Consider the following 15,199-nt stretch of genomic DNA (forward strand, 5'->3'; position numbering starts at 1 on the left):
GCAGGTAACACCCAATGGGCTAAGCAGCAACGGGCAGCAAGGTGCCGGGCTCTCCGACCCCACCGCAGCAGGCCCGGAAAAGCCCAGGTTCCTCCAGAAAGGCCGCGTCCTTACACACTAGGGATCCTCTGCTTGAGGAGGGCTAGGGGCAGCCGCCTCTCACCCCGCCTGCTTCTCGCCAGCGGTGCGTGGCCTACCGCCGGGTGCTGGCCGCAGGGCTCTGCGCGCTTACCAGAAGCCAGTGCTCCTCCAAAAGTGCTCCAGGGGCCGCTGGGCTCGCCGGACGTCCACGTACGCCACGTACGCCGCGCAGCCCGCGCCCAGCTGCACGGCCAGCCAGAGCAGCAGCCCCATGGCGGCACGAGGAGCCCAGCCCAGCCGAGCCCAGCCGAGCGACACCGGCGCCCGCTACCGACGCAGCACGGACGCGACGCCAGGCGACCGCCCCCGCGGGCGCGCGCCCCCCACGGGCTCCCGACGACCCTGTGGTGAGCATAGGTAGTCCGCTTCAGGAATAGCAGGTCAGGTAATTCGGGTGGTAACGTCTCCGCCTGGAGCCCAGGCGTCTCGTACTTTTGTTGTTCTGGCGCAGCAACCGACCAGGAGTTAGTTACTTCCCTGAAGTTGCTGCACGGCGTGCAGTTATTGCCGTTGCATTTCTCTTACACACCACATGAGGGAAGTATACTCTGTTGTTACGTCCTCGTGCTCTGTGTTGACAAACCTGTACGGAAGAGTGTAGTACTATGTAGTGGCGCCGGTGGCCGAAACAGCCTTCCCCGAAAGAACATATTGGCATGATTGAAACTTTCGTCCGTTTTTTCAGTGTAAACATATTTCTTGATCTCAGTATGGCAAAGAGCTTTAAATGCACTTTGTAATATTATAGAGAGGCTGTAGATTGACTTGCTAAATGCTTATGTCTTACGACGTGTATCCGAGGACTGGGTTTTCCACGGGGGTGGGACTCTCTTCCGAAGGATCCCTCTCTTTTATGCGTTGTACTGCCTTCGGGAATCTCATCAAGCCTTGCCAACTAGAAGGAGGATGTGGGGAATTGGGCCTCCCTTCCACATCCCCAAATACCACAGTAGCATCTTATTTTGTGTTCGTTAGTTCTGATTAATTGGGTGGATGGGGTTCTTAAGTCTGGTTTCCTGTAGAGGCTTTGGATTTAGCAAGGGAAATCGTGGGCCCCTGTAACTGTGCCCACACCAGGGAAACTGCAGAGAGCTGCCAGGCAAAGAGCTGGGCTGCAGATGATCTCCAACAAGAGAACAACGTGACAACTGTGTTCATGGAAATCAAGGCTATCAGTCCCAGGGCAGCAACCAGTATTTGCCACCCCAAAAGCTCTGATATTTCAGCCCCTTTCACCAAAGCTCCCCCTGAAGCAGTTGTGCCAGAGCTAGCAGGGGGGAAGTCAGCTATTTACTCCTCAGCTCAAGAATATTGCAACTAGGAAAGGATTCTGCATGAGTAAGTTTATCCCATGTGTAATCCTGCTTGAGCCAGGAGGTTTCCTGTCTCAAAAGGAGTGGCAAACTGGGACCATCCCTAAGAAATTGCAAAGTGGTTTGGTTCTGATTGCTGATACGTTATTCCTCTGTTTGCAGCTTCGTCTGCATCTTGAGGCCTCCAGTTCCTGGGGAACTTGTTGTGAGCTTACAAGGCTCACAGCCAAAATTCAGGCAGAGGCTCAGGTAGGAATGGCGATCTGGCATTGTGACTTGACTCTGGCAAGGGGGATTTCCCTGAATTTCCCAGGGCTGCTCATGCTGTGGCTCAGCTTCAGTACTCCAATGCCTTGGAAGAGCAGCAAGGCCCAAGCTGAGCTCTAGTGAGGTTTCCATGCAGGATATTTAAGAGATTGCCTTATCCTTACAGGAAATGCCAGTTTGGCAGGCAGGCTTCTGCAGGGGGATACTTGTTGCCTCCAAACTCTGTTTTCTGAGAAGACCTGAGGAAGGTGTTTAAACAGGTAGTAGACGTGCAAACTCAAGTGGCATCTGACAGCCTGGGGGCCAATAGGCAGAGAAGTCAGCCCTATGCTGCTAGCTGCACCCTGAGCTAGGACAGCAACTGCCTTTGGGGTGAATGCTGCTGCCTTGGCTTCTGTGACGGCTGCAGGCTTTTTGCCAGCTGTAAAGGATGGTGCATGGGAGGAAGGACCTCACTGACACTGCTTCTTTTGTTGGCTTCCCCTCCAGAGGGATAGGCTGGGGGAGATGAACATCTGACTACCAAATGTCATACTGTGGTTTGTTGCTTATTAACAGCAACCCTTCACCTCATTGCCTTTAAGTGTGGAGGGTTCACTGCAGGGCAGGCACAGATACCAGCAGCTCCAGCACCTAGGTGCAATGGGCATGGAAGCTATCCCTTGCAGAGGAGCCAAAAGCTCAGCCCCCAACCAAAGACCTACCAGCAAATTTCAGCAAAAAGATATTTACAAGGGAGAAACCCCATGAACCCCATGGTTTCCTACCACAGACTGTCCCCAGTGGCATGAGGAAGGCCCTGGAGACCACCCTGACTTTCCATCAGAGACTGCCAAAACAGAGCTGTTGTGTTTCAGCTTGGCTGATTTCAAAGTCACATCTGGAAGACAAGGTGTCAAACCAAAACTATGTTCATTTGTCCAGGAAACCTTGACTATTCTCAGACATGATATCAGGCACGTTGTAGAAAGTCCTTAAACACAACAGAGCCATGGATGCAGATGGTGCTGTGTTGGCATTTTAAAGAAGTGTCTGTCAGAGCTCAGGGGAAGACTCTTCCCCAGGAGTCTGACAAGACCGTGATCTCCAGAGCGTTTCCAAGAAGGTCTTTCTCAGACATGGGGGTAGTGGCTAAAGAGACCATCTCCCTTGTGTTCCACAGCTTCCCCAAAGCATGGGGAAGTGCTACATCTAGCACATCAACCACATCAGACCAGAAGCTGGGAGACAGAAGATAAAACAAAACCCCTGCCAGAGGAGAGACAGAGAGCTGGAGGCTTCTATGCATCACCCTCAGGTTTCTCCTCCTGTGTCTGAGAAAGCAGCTAATAGTATTTTTCAAGGTAATTTTTCTGAAGAACTGCAATTCCCAGCAGATCTTTCCTGCTCACCACAGTTGCTCTGGTGCCTCCTGCCAGAGAAAGAAAATGCAGCAGCGTTACCTGCTCCCTGTGAAGTAGCCTGATATGCCTCTGTTCCCAAAACATCTGTAGGGATGCTGCAGGAAGAGCAGCTGGGACCAAATGGTTTGCTTTTTCCCAACGAATGTAGCCAACTGGACCAGCATGTGCCTGGAAGCATTTGCAGGCCAAATGCCAGGCTGCACGCGTGAAACCCAGTGGCCTGCTCTGCAACTCTGCCAAGCCTCTTCTCACAGGGACACGGCAAGTGCCAGGGTTACCACAGGTGACCTCCAGCAAGCAGTTTCCCAGGTGCAAAAGTTTGATTCAGAGCTGAACAACTATGTCCAGCTTGCTGTGAGCACAGTTCTAGAAACCATCACGCAGAGCCCTGATAAAAGGCCCTAGCCAAGGGGAAGTTCCCCTATTGCCTCTGACTTTCTGCTCATCCAAGGGCTGGGAAGTGCCCAGCAGGAGGTTTTCCGTGTGTCATTTTACCCACAGCTGACACTCCCCACCAAAGGACACTGGGGATTTTACAGCAGCTTCCTCCTGTCTCCCTGCACAGACTGGGAGCTCTTTCTGTCCTGAGGCATTCCTGAGGAGGCACATGGGCACAGGAAATAGAGAATGGAAGGGAAGTAGCTGGAGAGCAGCGCTGTGCACTGGCCCTTTCCAGTATGCTGAGGCTGACCCTTCCCAGCTACCTGGCCAGCGTAAAATCCTCCACTGTCTCAAACTGGACAGATAAGAGATGTCAAACCTGTTACTCGTGAGTTAAGTCACACCTCACAGAAAGGCTGTGCAAAGCATTTGGCTCCAGCTGCTCTCCTTGCAGCATCCCTGCAGATGCTTTGGGAATAGAGACATATCAGGCTCCTTCAGGCATAGCAGGGAGCAGGTAGCTCTTCCTGCTGCGCTTCCGTTGTCTGTCAGGAGGTGCCTGCACAATACAGAGGAAACCAATGCACAGCAAATTGGGGGGTGTGGGGTGTGTGCTTTTCTGTTCAGATGCCTCCAACTCCTTCAGCACTTAACTGAATTATAAACTTGGCCTCAGAGAGCATTCCTGGAAATGCCAAGATTGCATTGTCACATAGCCATCTCATCATGCCACATGGCAGGAACAAGAATTTTGCTATAACATATGGAACCTAAAGCCTAGAAAATTGTCCAGAGCATGGGTTCTGCTCTTGGCCCGGGAAGAAATGACAGACAGATATCTGGATATTTTTTGTAATAACTAATCACTAATAATGGTGAGGCATTCCAGGGCTTAAGACAGCCTTTGCTTCTTGGATAACTTCACATTGGATAACTTCATATTCCCATGTGGTAGCAGCTGGTCTTTGTGCAGATGGACTCAGCTGAACGGTCTCAAGTGTTGTGTCACATCTAATCCAGTGTAACCAGGGCTTCTGCCAAAAGGGCTGGTCCTGCTCTTCTTCCCTGCCACTGCTTGCCTGCTCCTGCTGTTTCCTGTGTGTCAGGTCTGACAGCAAGGCCTCTGAAGGGAGGATAGTTCAGCTGGCTGACTTGGTGGGAAGCATTTCCTTTCTTGGGTCAGTTTGTTTTCTTGTGAACTGGCAAGCTGCAGAGGCATGGCACTATGTGGCTCTGGTGCCTGGTAGTCCACAACAGAGGAGGCACAAGGACAGGGATGGGAGAGAATGAGATGAGCCTTGACTCAGCTGCCTGCTGTTAGACTGGAGAAGGCACAGTACGAAAACTGCACTCTGACTCATGCATCTCCATAGCTTCCACAGCATGGGCAGCCTTTGTAAACAGCTAACTCCAAAGTGATCCTGTTGCTTGCAGGAGTCCAGCAAACTGTATACACCCATCTAGACCACCTACTTGCCACTCTGCTTGTAATTGCCTGCAACATACTAAAGGTATCTGTTGATCAGACATATATATCTCTCATCGGGAGTCTCGTCAGCAACACAGCATGAATCTTGGTGCTGCTTTTCTTATGGAGGTCTTGTTTTTAAAGCTCAGTTTATGACAATGTTGCTGCTTTCCCCCAGGACCTGGTGGGCTTTGTGAGCCCTGGGATTTCCTTCGTGGTCTTCATTGATTCATCCCCAGTCCTTGGGATGAGTCCTTGAACTGGATGTGGCCTGCAGCTATCTGCTGCCTTTCCCCTCAGTGGGACAGTCTTATGCTGCTTCAAGACCTGCAGTACCTCTAGTACTAGGTTTCTGCCAACAGGCTGTGCAGATTGCACTCAGACATAATATCTGCTTCCTGGTGGTGATTGCCTTTGCTGGTGCCTGCTTTTCTCCAGAGCAGCAGTGTTCAGCCCCAGCTAGCAGGGGGATGCGGTGCAGGTACACTGGTGCTCTCCTGAGAGGCACTTAAAAGCTTCAAGGTGCCTCGAACATATCACCCTAGAGTTGCATGGTCACCACTTAGGGATTATCAAGGGTTGATCAGTTGGGTAGGAGAGAACAGGGTGCTTTACACCCCTGTGTAGGGTGGTATCCTGGTTTCAGCTGGGATAGAGTTAACTGTCTTCCTAGTAGCTGGTACAGTGCTATGTTTTGAGTTCAGTATGCGAAGAATGTGGATAACACTGATGTTTTCAGTTGTTGCTCAGTAGTGTTTAGACTACAGTCAAGGATTTTTCAGCTTCTCATGCCCAGCCAGGGCACAAGAAGTTGGCACAGGACACAACCAGGGCACCTGACCCAAACTGGCCAATGGTGTATTCCATACCATGGGACGTCCCATCTAATATAGGAACTGGGAAGTGGGGGCAGGGAATCGCCGCTCGGGGACTGGCGGGGTGTCGGTCAGTGGGTGGTGAGCGATTGCCCTGCGCGTCATTTGTACATTCCAATCCTTTTATTACTACTGTTGTCATTTTATTAGTGTTATCATTATCATTATTAGTTTCTTCTTTTCTGTTCTATTAAACCGTTCTTATCTCAACCCAGGAGTTTTACTTCTTTTTCCCGATTTTCTCCCCCATCCCATTGGATGGGGGGCAGTGAGTGAGCAGCTGCATGGTGCTTAGTTGCTGGCTGGAGTTAAACCACGACAGGGGGGATGTGCCATTTCCTCCCAGGGGTTTCAGATTTTTCAGTGTCTGCTTCTTTCCTGGTTCCACACCATCATTTTTTTTCCAACTCCAACTTTTGGTCTAGAGATACAATTCTGACAAGTTTTAGAAGTGTTTTATGGCTTTTGCATTGGACTTTCTGGACTTCATAGCTAAGGTGCAGGTCCTCTGCACTCTGAGGAGATCAGTTGCTGGTATACAATGTAGTGTGGGTAGATGCAGATAGTTAGACTGAGAGTGATGAAAATACTTCTCAGCCCTTCACAAGTGCTTTCCTTCTCATTACTTCGTTTACCTAAGATGTGGTTAGGACATCTTGTTATTGCCTCTGCAGAATACAACAAATGTAACAAGTATTATGGGGATGCTTGCAATTCTAGATGCTATCCATGTGCATATCTCCAATAACCCAAAGCTGGATACATTCAAGGACAAAATAGGACGTCTCCCTGCATTAGTGATACCTGTCATTCTACCCTGGCTTTCACCCAAGTGTATATAGCCGAGGGTTGCTCAATAAATGCTTTTTCATTTTGCCAGGGACATGGACTGTATCATCCAGATGTCACCTCCTAATCTAGCTTGATTCAGCATGACTTAAGGGGGTTGCTTTGCTACAGTTCAGCACTGTATCTCTATTTTTGTCTTCAGATGTAACCTGGTACATATATTTCTGTCATTACAAGTTTTAGGCCAGGGGCTTTACATTAACCGGACAGTGTGTTGTCTCAGGACTTGCCTTGGCCTGAGCATGTTTTAGCTGTGGTAGTGGTGGTTTGGTGGTTGGGTGACTGTTGCCTAAATTTTTTCAGCTTAGCTCGGTGAATACCATTGAGGGTAAAATGCATCAGGGTGCAGCAAGGGCCAGGTGCTCCCTGAGGCAGAGAGAGCTAAGGGGGGCAGGGGGCTCACCAGCCCCATCCACTGCCTCTGAATTGAGGAGGAGGGCAGGCACTGAAGTGGTAGATGTGGTCAGGCTGGAGTCCAGACCATCAAATCTGGGCCAGGCAAATCCATGGGGACAGGACAGCTCTGAGGTCAAGCTGGTAAGTCAGTCTACAGATCAGGGTCCACATCAACAAGGTCCGTGGCCAGATGTAGGCAGTGCTGAGACCAGCACTTCTACAAAATAGCTGGGGTAGGGGTTGAAGGCCCCAGGCTGAACTGAAATGGGGCTCCTGGCCCCATTTGTAGGTGGGGTTGTAGGTGGGGGCCTCAGAGGAGGCAGGTCAGGGCCATTGAGGCCTGTTAGTGCACTCAGGCCCTGAACAAATGTCTGTCAATACAGTCATTGCATAGTTCCTTACATTAACTGAAGTTGGGAGAGGTTGTGTTGCAAACAGTGGCAACACTTATGTTTTGTTGATAGAGAGTACTACTGTGAAGGTGCACTGTTCTTCCTGTGCTAGATTATGTACTTCTTCCTCAGGAGTATTGCGGTGCTGAGCTTGATGCTAGTGTGTGCTCCTTCTGCACTTCACTTGGAGGGAAATAAGTCCAAAAGATTTTACTGCTGGTTGTAAATTTCTGGATTTACTCCATTGTCCCTGAGCGAAGAGGTACCCTGTGACCAAGAGTCAAAGTTTAGCTGAAAACTAATGAAAACAAAGCAGACTTTATTAAGAAAACATACAAAAATAGTCCCAAGCAGGCCTCAGGCAACCACCCTACAACCACCACTAGCCTACCTTTGGTGAGGAAATTGGCATGCCAAGGACTCAGTGTGATATCCACTTTCTGCTTAGGGAAGCTTATGTCCTCCCCGAATCTTAGGACTCAGAAGGACAATGGCGGGCTAAACATAAGAGCAGAGAAAAGGGATAGATACTAGGAATTTAATGTATGTCAGTCTTAATCTTAACTTTAGGATGTTGATATTACTGTTACCGAACTAATGATAGCCATCTCCTGTATTTTAGTTAGACTGTGAAGACCTTAATTAGACTAATGATAAATTCTGAGCTCTGTATATAATCTGTGTTCCCTTCTTCTCATAGCAAAATTTGGTTTATAATGTAGGGAGAGTGTTACACAGGTATCAGAACAAATGGCCTTGATGTTACATAGCAGTCACCTTCTATACATCTATTATGACTGTGGTCATGTATAGAAGAGACAGCACTATGGTGGCTAGCTGAGGATGATATACTGCCTTGCATCCTTCTCACAAGCCACCTTATCTCCTCAGTTTCCTCTTTGGCTGCATCAGCTCTTCAGGGCAAAAATTACCATTTATTTGTGTGGAAGCCACATAGTCAGTTCTCTTTCAACTGCTTTAGGTCCTCTGGTGGAATGAGGGTTTGCATATATCTACCTATGGTCAGAGCATGTTCCACTATTTGTTTTGAGGATGGGAGGTTGAGTGTGGAGGAAAGAACAGATTTATCCCTCAAACCTTGGACAGTCTTTAGTAATATCATTGCTCACTAGAACTGGCATAAGCACACACGGTTGACAAGGAGTGGGGAGTTCATTTCCACAGCTCACTTTGCCAAGACCATACAAAAAGAGCTGAAACATTGGAGGAATGTTTAGTGAACTTCTTCAAGTCTCATGCAGAGGTAAAAGATTTACCTTTTGTTGTAATCTCCTCCTTGACTGGGAGCAGCTATAAGGCTTTTCCTCAAATTTGTGATGGTCTAGCACATCTCAGGTAGATTGTGAACATGCGTAGATGGTTGCCTCCCATGTCAGACACAATAATTTCCTGGAAAGCCTTTTGGGGAACATGGTCTCTTTCAAAACTATCTCTGCTGGGTGTTGCAAAGATGCAGCTGAAAGGAGGGCTCTGGCCTATTCTTTTTACTTCACTTTTCTGCTCTGCTCAGCAAAGCTTATTCTGTACTTATGCACAAAGCCTTTGTAATGTTCATGCAGAGTAACCTTGAAATTAGAAGAGGAAAAACACAACTCTTTCTTGCCATCACTCATGCCTTTGGATGGGCAAAAATGTGAATGTCCAAAAACAGGTAGAGGGCCATGTGGCTTCAAAAGAACACAACTGTCAGGAGCTCGGTTCTGAATATGGGGAGGAAAACATGCCTACCAGGATGGAAGAGAAAGGATTCATGCCTGTGTAAGGACCAGGCAGAACCCTGATGAGTTAGCTTTCATTGGAGACCTTGTGCTAGGAAATGGGGTAATTTTGGTTAGCGGTGCTGCAGCAGAAGCTGCATGGTCTCAGAAGTGCCATGCAGAAATGCCCATCACAAGTTTTGGGTCTAGTTGTAGGAGGAAACGACACTGTGTGCAATTCTCTGATTCCTTACGTGCACTGGGTCTGGACAGGAAGGGGTGGTGAATCTGTTTTATCCTCTGTCAGCACCTTCCTTCTGCATGACTGGGAATAGCTAAAGACCAGAAGGAAAACTTTGAAATTTTATGGTCCAACAGTGGTAGTGCTGTGTGCTACCATTCAAAGAACATTAACCAGTGGACCTTTCACAGCATTGAATTGCACTTCATGGTGCTAAACAAGTGGAGGTTGACTCCAGTCACTTGTATCTGGACAAAAGCAAATTCTTGAGCTATGGTTACAGTTTCCAGGTGCTCCCAGTTGCTACAACATTTGTGTCAGCTTCTGTTTTGCAGCTGATCCAGGAGATAATATTTATTATTTATATATCTGTTCTTAATGGGTCAGTTAACTTATCATTTGTCATAATGCTTGGTAAACAGAATCCAGCAGACACATTTTTGTGTGTGAATTAGAATTGAAATTGTCTGTATTCAGTCTGACAGCAAGTTTTGGAAATCTGTGATGCTGGTTGCATTAATAACAATGATGGCTCATGGTTTGAACTTTAAGTTCAGTTAGATGCCAGTCAACATATTAGTTAATACAGGTTTGGAAGCCTGCCCCAAAAATGGAAAGGCAAAGAGTTTACACATTCTCACTTGTTTGTTCCACAGAACATGGATTGTAACTGACGTTTTGTGTGGGCTGTGGAGAGGCAGAGACAAAAATAATAACAAATCGCAAAGTCCTCTAGAAAAATCAGAATGGCTGCTCTTTAAGTCCTTTAAAAAGCTTTCATTGGCTAATTTTGACTAAACAAGTCAACTCAACTGTACTCAATTAAAACTGCATCTCTGTTACAAAGCTGTTTGCCACTTTGACACCAAGTATAGCCTTAATTTCCATATTAGGCCTCCTGTGGCCATCACATGAGCTCATGAGGCAAGCCATTAGAAGCTCTTCCAGTTAGAAACCATGTCAATAATTGAGAACATAAGTACTCTCTGAGCACTGTGCTTGTGAAGCAGGTAAAGAAAACTAAGGGCATTGGGCCACTTTCGAAACAAGGAATAAAGATGTTTTCCTCTCCCATATGGTCTTCTCAGCTGTAGGTCTGTATTGCTCATAATCAGTCAAGAAACCAAAGTTCAGAAGTAAGTGCTCTGGGTTTCATTGTACCACTGCTATGGCAAACCTATGGTTTGTCTCTAATCCCTTTTATATCTGTCTTGTATAAGCCCTAATTAATGTTTAACTCCTTACCAAAGTCTTCCATTAGGGATTCACTTTATTTCTGGGAGGCACAGGGCCATCACAAGTAACATGTATCATTGGTTTGACAGTTTTGTGGTTCAGTTGGAACAATTTGCAGAGTTGTCCATCAGTATCTTCCCTGCAGCTTTGCAGCCTTTCTATTTTAGTCATGAACTGCGGAACAGAGTAACAGGCCACTAAGTGATACTTAGAAACTGAAGGAATAAAGTTCAGGAAAGCCACTGGAAGTACTTTGCCTAATGATTTATTAATTTGTTTTGTTTTGCAAAGGCTTAATGCTAGTCCATGAGAAGAGGAGCTGTGCTTCAGGGACATCGCCTCAGCAGTACAGGACTTGGAATATTTTTGTGTCACAGGTTTACACAGTTCTCCCCATCAAGTAGTAGCACTAACTGTCACTTCTCTGAAGCTGGGTGGGGGATGACAAACACCTGTGCTGTCTTAGCATTGGCTTGACAGTGCACTGTGGAAGGCTGGTAAAAGCCTTTTTACAGTCCTTGAGTGTTTGGCCATCATCTGGTAGGGCAACAGCAGGAGACAAGGGAAGAGATGTCAACAACTTCAGCTGTTGGGCGGCTCTACAGGTGCATTCATTGCCTTGCAAAACGGGAACAAGTCTGTGTCCTTACCCCTCAAGGGCTGGACAATCCCTAGCTGTCTGTGAAATGGCTGTGGCTCTCTATGCTCCCCAAAGGTCTCTTTAGGTACTTGCATAGAATTCTCGGGCATATCCCCTCCCTCTCACTACCTGGCTTAGACTCATAACAGTCCTTGTATCTTGACAGATTTACCTGTGGTCACAGTTGTACACAAGCCATAAATAAATGGTGACAGTTTGTGATAATCTTCCCATTTCATTGCCATTCCAAATGATAGTGCGAGATATTAATGCAGCATTTCATACAGCTTCTCCAGGAAGCCCATCCTTCTTCTAAAAGAGCAATGACCAGTCCCAGGGCAACAGCCTCTTGCCAGCTGTTCCACAATTTTATACAGTATTCTCTCTATAGGCTTTTTGTAATGGCAGGAGGAGCCTGGTAAAGCACAGAGTGCACTCATGTGAAAAGAAAAGCTTGGGATTTGCACCTCAGACTTGTATTCATGCTTAGCCTGATACAGAATGAGAGAAACAAGCCCTGAAAAGTATGTGTGCATTGTGGTACCGAGGCTAAAGCAAGATGGGCTTGTTGGGTTGCTTGAAAGATTGTTGCTGTGCTTGCCCACAGGTTTCAGTCCAATGAGAAGGTGTAGGTTATACTTGTAGGTAGATAATTAATGGGAAAATTTCTCAGGCAAGGTTCTCCCATTTGCACAGCGGTGGAGTGGATGTGCTCAAGTTAACCAAGTACTCATTTTCAAGGAACAGAACTCTTAAAATAAAACATGTTAAAACTGGCAATTTTTGAAGTTCAAACAATATATTGAAACAGAACACAAGGTCCTCCAGCCTCAGGGGTTTGCAGGTGCTTCCTAAATAGACCTTGTGAATTCTTTTGCACAGTTAGACTTCTCAGTTTTATAGCTCTCTGAAAATGAACTGGTAAACTCCTTGAACTAGAGAAGCAACTGCTGTCCTCCAAAGTCCAAAGCAGCTTTAGGAGCTCAACAGATCTAAGCCTTGCACACTTACTTGGGATTTTATGGGCATATGCTTCTGTACCATTACACACTGTGATGCAGCCTCATCTGGACTGGACAGGATCATCAGAGGGTTTAGATTAGCACAGTGCATCAGTTTCAAGCATGCCTTGCAACTCTTAGGGCCTTCCCAACCTATCAACATGACTAGTAAAAATTTATATGCATGCACACACACACAAACACACAGATACATGTTCCCCTCACCAGGGGAGTCAGCTCTCAATTTCTTGTCAGTCAGAGGTTGCTGTCTACAAACAGGTCTCCTTGGAGTGATGACATCCTGTGTTATCATTTTTCTACACGGTGGCTTAATTTTTTTTCATGGGGCATATTTTGCTGCTCCCAGATTTCCATGTTACTCCTCACAGTTTCTATCTAACCAGAAAGGATGAGAAAGGATGACATTTGGGGGGAAGAGACAATGTGAAGGAACAGCACTGGAATCTCTACTTTTCAAACCATATCCTCTGGCTTGTATTTTGCAAACTTCAGCCACACTGATCGGAATTTCTACAGAGGCATTGGAATTTGGGGGTTAAAGGTGGAAGGAAGAAACAAACTATGGAAACAATAAAAACAAAATAGAACTCAGTAATCTTTTTGATAGCTGTTTTTGTGACAAATAACAAAGTATTCTGTGGGTACAGGCTACCAAGGTAGTAAAATCCAGAGATGTTTATTAGACTGGCTTTAAATTTTAATTTTTTCCCCCCCTTCCAAAATTAACCATTTTAATTCCAAGAGAAATCACTTGGAAAAACACAAATTAGGTTACTTGAAAAATTCCTACTGGCCATAGAAGTGTCCAAGGAAAATGAGGTGTCTTTGCAAAGAATGTGTTTCTTCTTTCCACTTTTGCCTTCGTTCAAACTTTGACCTTGCCTGAATTGCAAGGCTTCTAGTCATCGCTAAACTAGGGGGTCCTGTTGGCTAAGCCAGCAACATTTTAGTTCCAGCAGATGTTAGCTGTCATTGCTGCTCACTCCTCATGGGTCTGCTCAGGGAATTTCACCCTTTGCTCATCCTTGTCAAACTGCAATGCATTGACAATGTAAATATGTTAGACAAGCACTGGCACGCTCTTGCCTGTCTTGGTGCTGATGTTTGACATGGCACCAACTTGCTGTGATGCCCAGTGGATCACAGTTGCCACTTTGTGTCACTTCTTGCTCTTCATCATGTTTTCCCTTAATGTTTGCATTTGTGGCCCTGGAACTTTACAGCTGAATTTGCACCCCTGAAGCCAAGGGGTGTCCTGCCAGTTTGTATTTACCTTCTTCACTACTTTTGATTCAAAACTGCTGCATGTTTTGTAGTATGTATGAATGACAGTTGAAATCTTCCTGGCCTGCTCTGCACATTCCAGCTCAACACATGCTTCAGCTTCAATCATGACTGGATATTTGCATTCCTCCTTATGCAGGTAATGCAGGCTGGTTTAAAATGCTCTTAATAATGTGCTATTGGATGTTCTGCCAAAAAGCAAATCACTGCAGTTAGTTACAACACTCTGCTGCCCCACTCTGTTGCTGATTACTGCCATATGTTTTGCACTAATTTTTGCTTCATTAGATATTCATATAGATGAATGGCTATATGAGCTCAATATAGTCATGAGCTCAAATACAATATATGTACAATATTCTAGTTACGATGCCTTAAGGCACATAGCACAGTGTCCTGGGTTCAGCTGGGATAGAGTTAATTTTTTTTTTACAGGAACCTGGGAGGTGGGGGGCATAGCCGGGGCAGCTGACCTGAACTGGCCAAGGAGCTATTCCATACCATGTGACATCATGCTCAGTATATAAAGGGGGAGCGGGCCGGGGGGTGGGTTCTTCTTTTCGGTGGGGGAAGTGGCAGAGCGTCGGGTCCCGGGTGGTGAGCAGTTGCACTGTGCATCACTCTTTTTGTATACTTTTTCATTAGTACCGTTGTTGTTGTTGCAATTTCTTTGTGTTGTTCCAGTAAACTGCCTTTATCTCAACCCTCGAGGTTCCAGGTTTGTTTTTTTCCTCTCCTCCGTCTTCCCCCCTATCCCACCGGAGGGGGGCGGGAGGAGTGAGCGAGCGGCCGCGTGGTCCTTTGTTACCGGCTGGGCTGAAACCACGACACACAGAAAGCTAACATAGGACCTGCTGCACAGCCTCTGGAGGCCTGCAAAGGAATTGTTGTGGTTTTCCTCACTTCTGTCACCAGTTTTCTCCTTAAAGAGAAGCAAATTCTTCTCATCGTTCATGTAAGTCTGCCCTAATTATTATCCATCTGAACATCTGCCTTGTTAGTGAGTACTTTGCAAATTTTACGGGGTGTCAGGTGGCACAAGTGTACAGCAAATGGAGAGTCTCTACCAGTCTCACAGTCTAGAGAAGATCTGAGAGGCAAAGCATTGTTACCCTGTTGTGCCAGATGAAACAAGGGGAGGAAAAAAGGGTAGGATCTATCTGGCCTAACCTAAGCTACCCAGAAGGCAGAGTTATCTAGTACCTGCAGAACGGGTTCTGAGATGTGCCTGTTCTAAGTCAAGCTCTGCAACAGTCAGTCTTCTTCCACTGATAACAGAGAAAGCCTTGAAATGGACACCTCTTTCTGGGTAGCTAGAGTTAGATGGAATTAATCCCCCTTTAAACAGATTATCTACTTCTGTCTGAAGTAAAGACAGGAATATCTCAGCTTTGCTAAACCTAAGAACACATCACAAAGACTGGCATGGCAACTGATCACCAAACACCCCTGTCTAATCCCAAGCCTATGCACAAAACTTGAAGACTGTCCCCTTCAGACACTGCCTTGCTCATAGTTAATAATCAGTGGCAATACTTGTGTAACTAAAGCAGATCATGTTTTTAATTAATTT

At 46.5% G+C, this 15,199-nt stretch overlaps 1 protein-coding gene across 1 annotated transcript in view; it reads right to left on the reverse strand.

The window, feature by feature from the left end:
* IDUA (iduronidase, alpha-L-) overlaps positions 1–354 on the reverse strand; it is a 44,223-nt gene extending 43,869 nt beyond the window's left edge. The window contains exon 1 of the mRNA XM_010569171.1: positions 233–354. Within this exon, the coding sequence (XP_010567473.1) occupies positions 233–354 (122 nt within the window). The remainder of the gene's footprint in view (positions 1–232) is intronic.
* Positions 355–15,199: the final 14,845 nt, after the last annotated feature.

The sequence above is a fragment of the Haliaeetus leucocephalus genome, unplaced genomic scaffold (assembly GCF_000737465.1).
Source record: "Haliaeetus leucocephalus isolate CR32 unplaced genomic scaffold, Haliaeetus_leucocephalus-4.0 Scaffold263, whole genome shotgun sequence".
NCBI lineage: Eukaryota > Metazoa > Chordata > Aves > Accipitriformes > Accipitridae > Haliaeetus > Haliaeetus leucocephalus.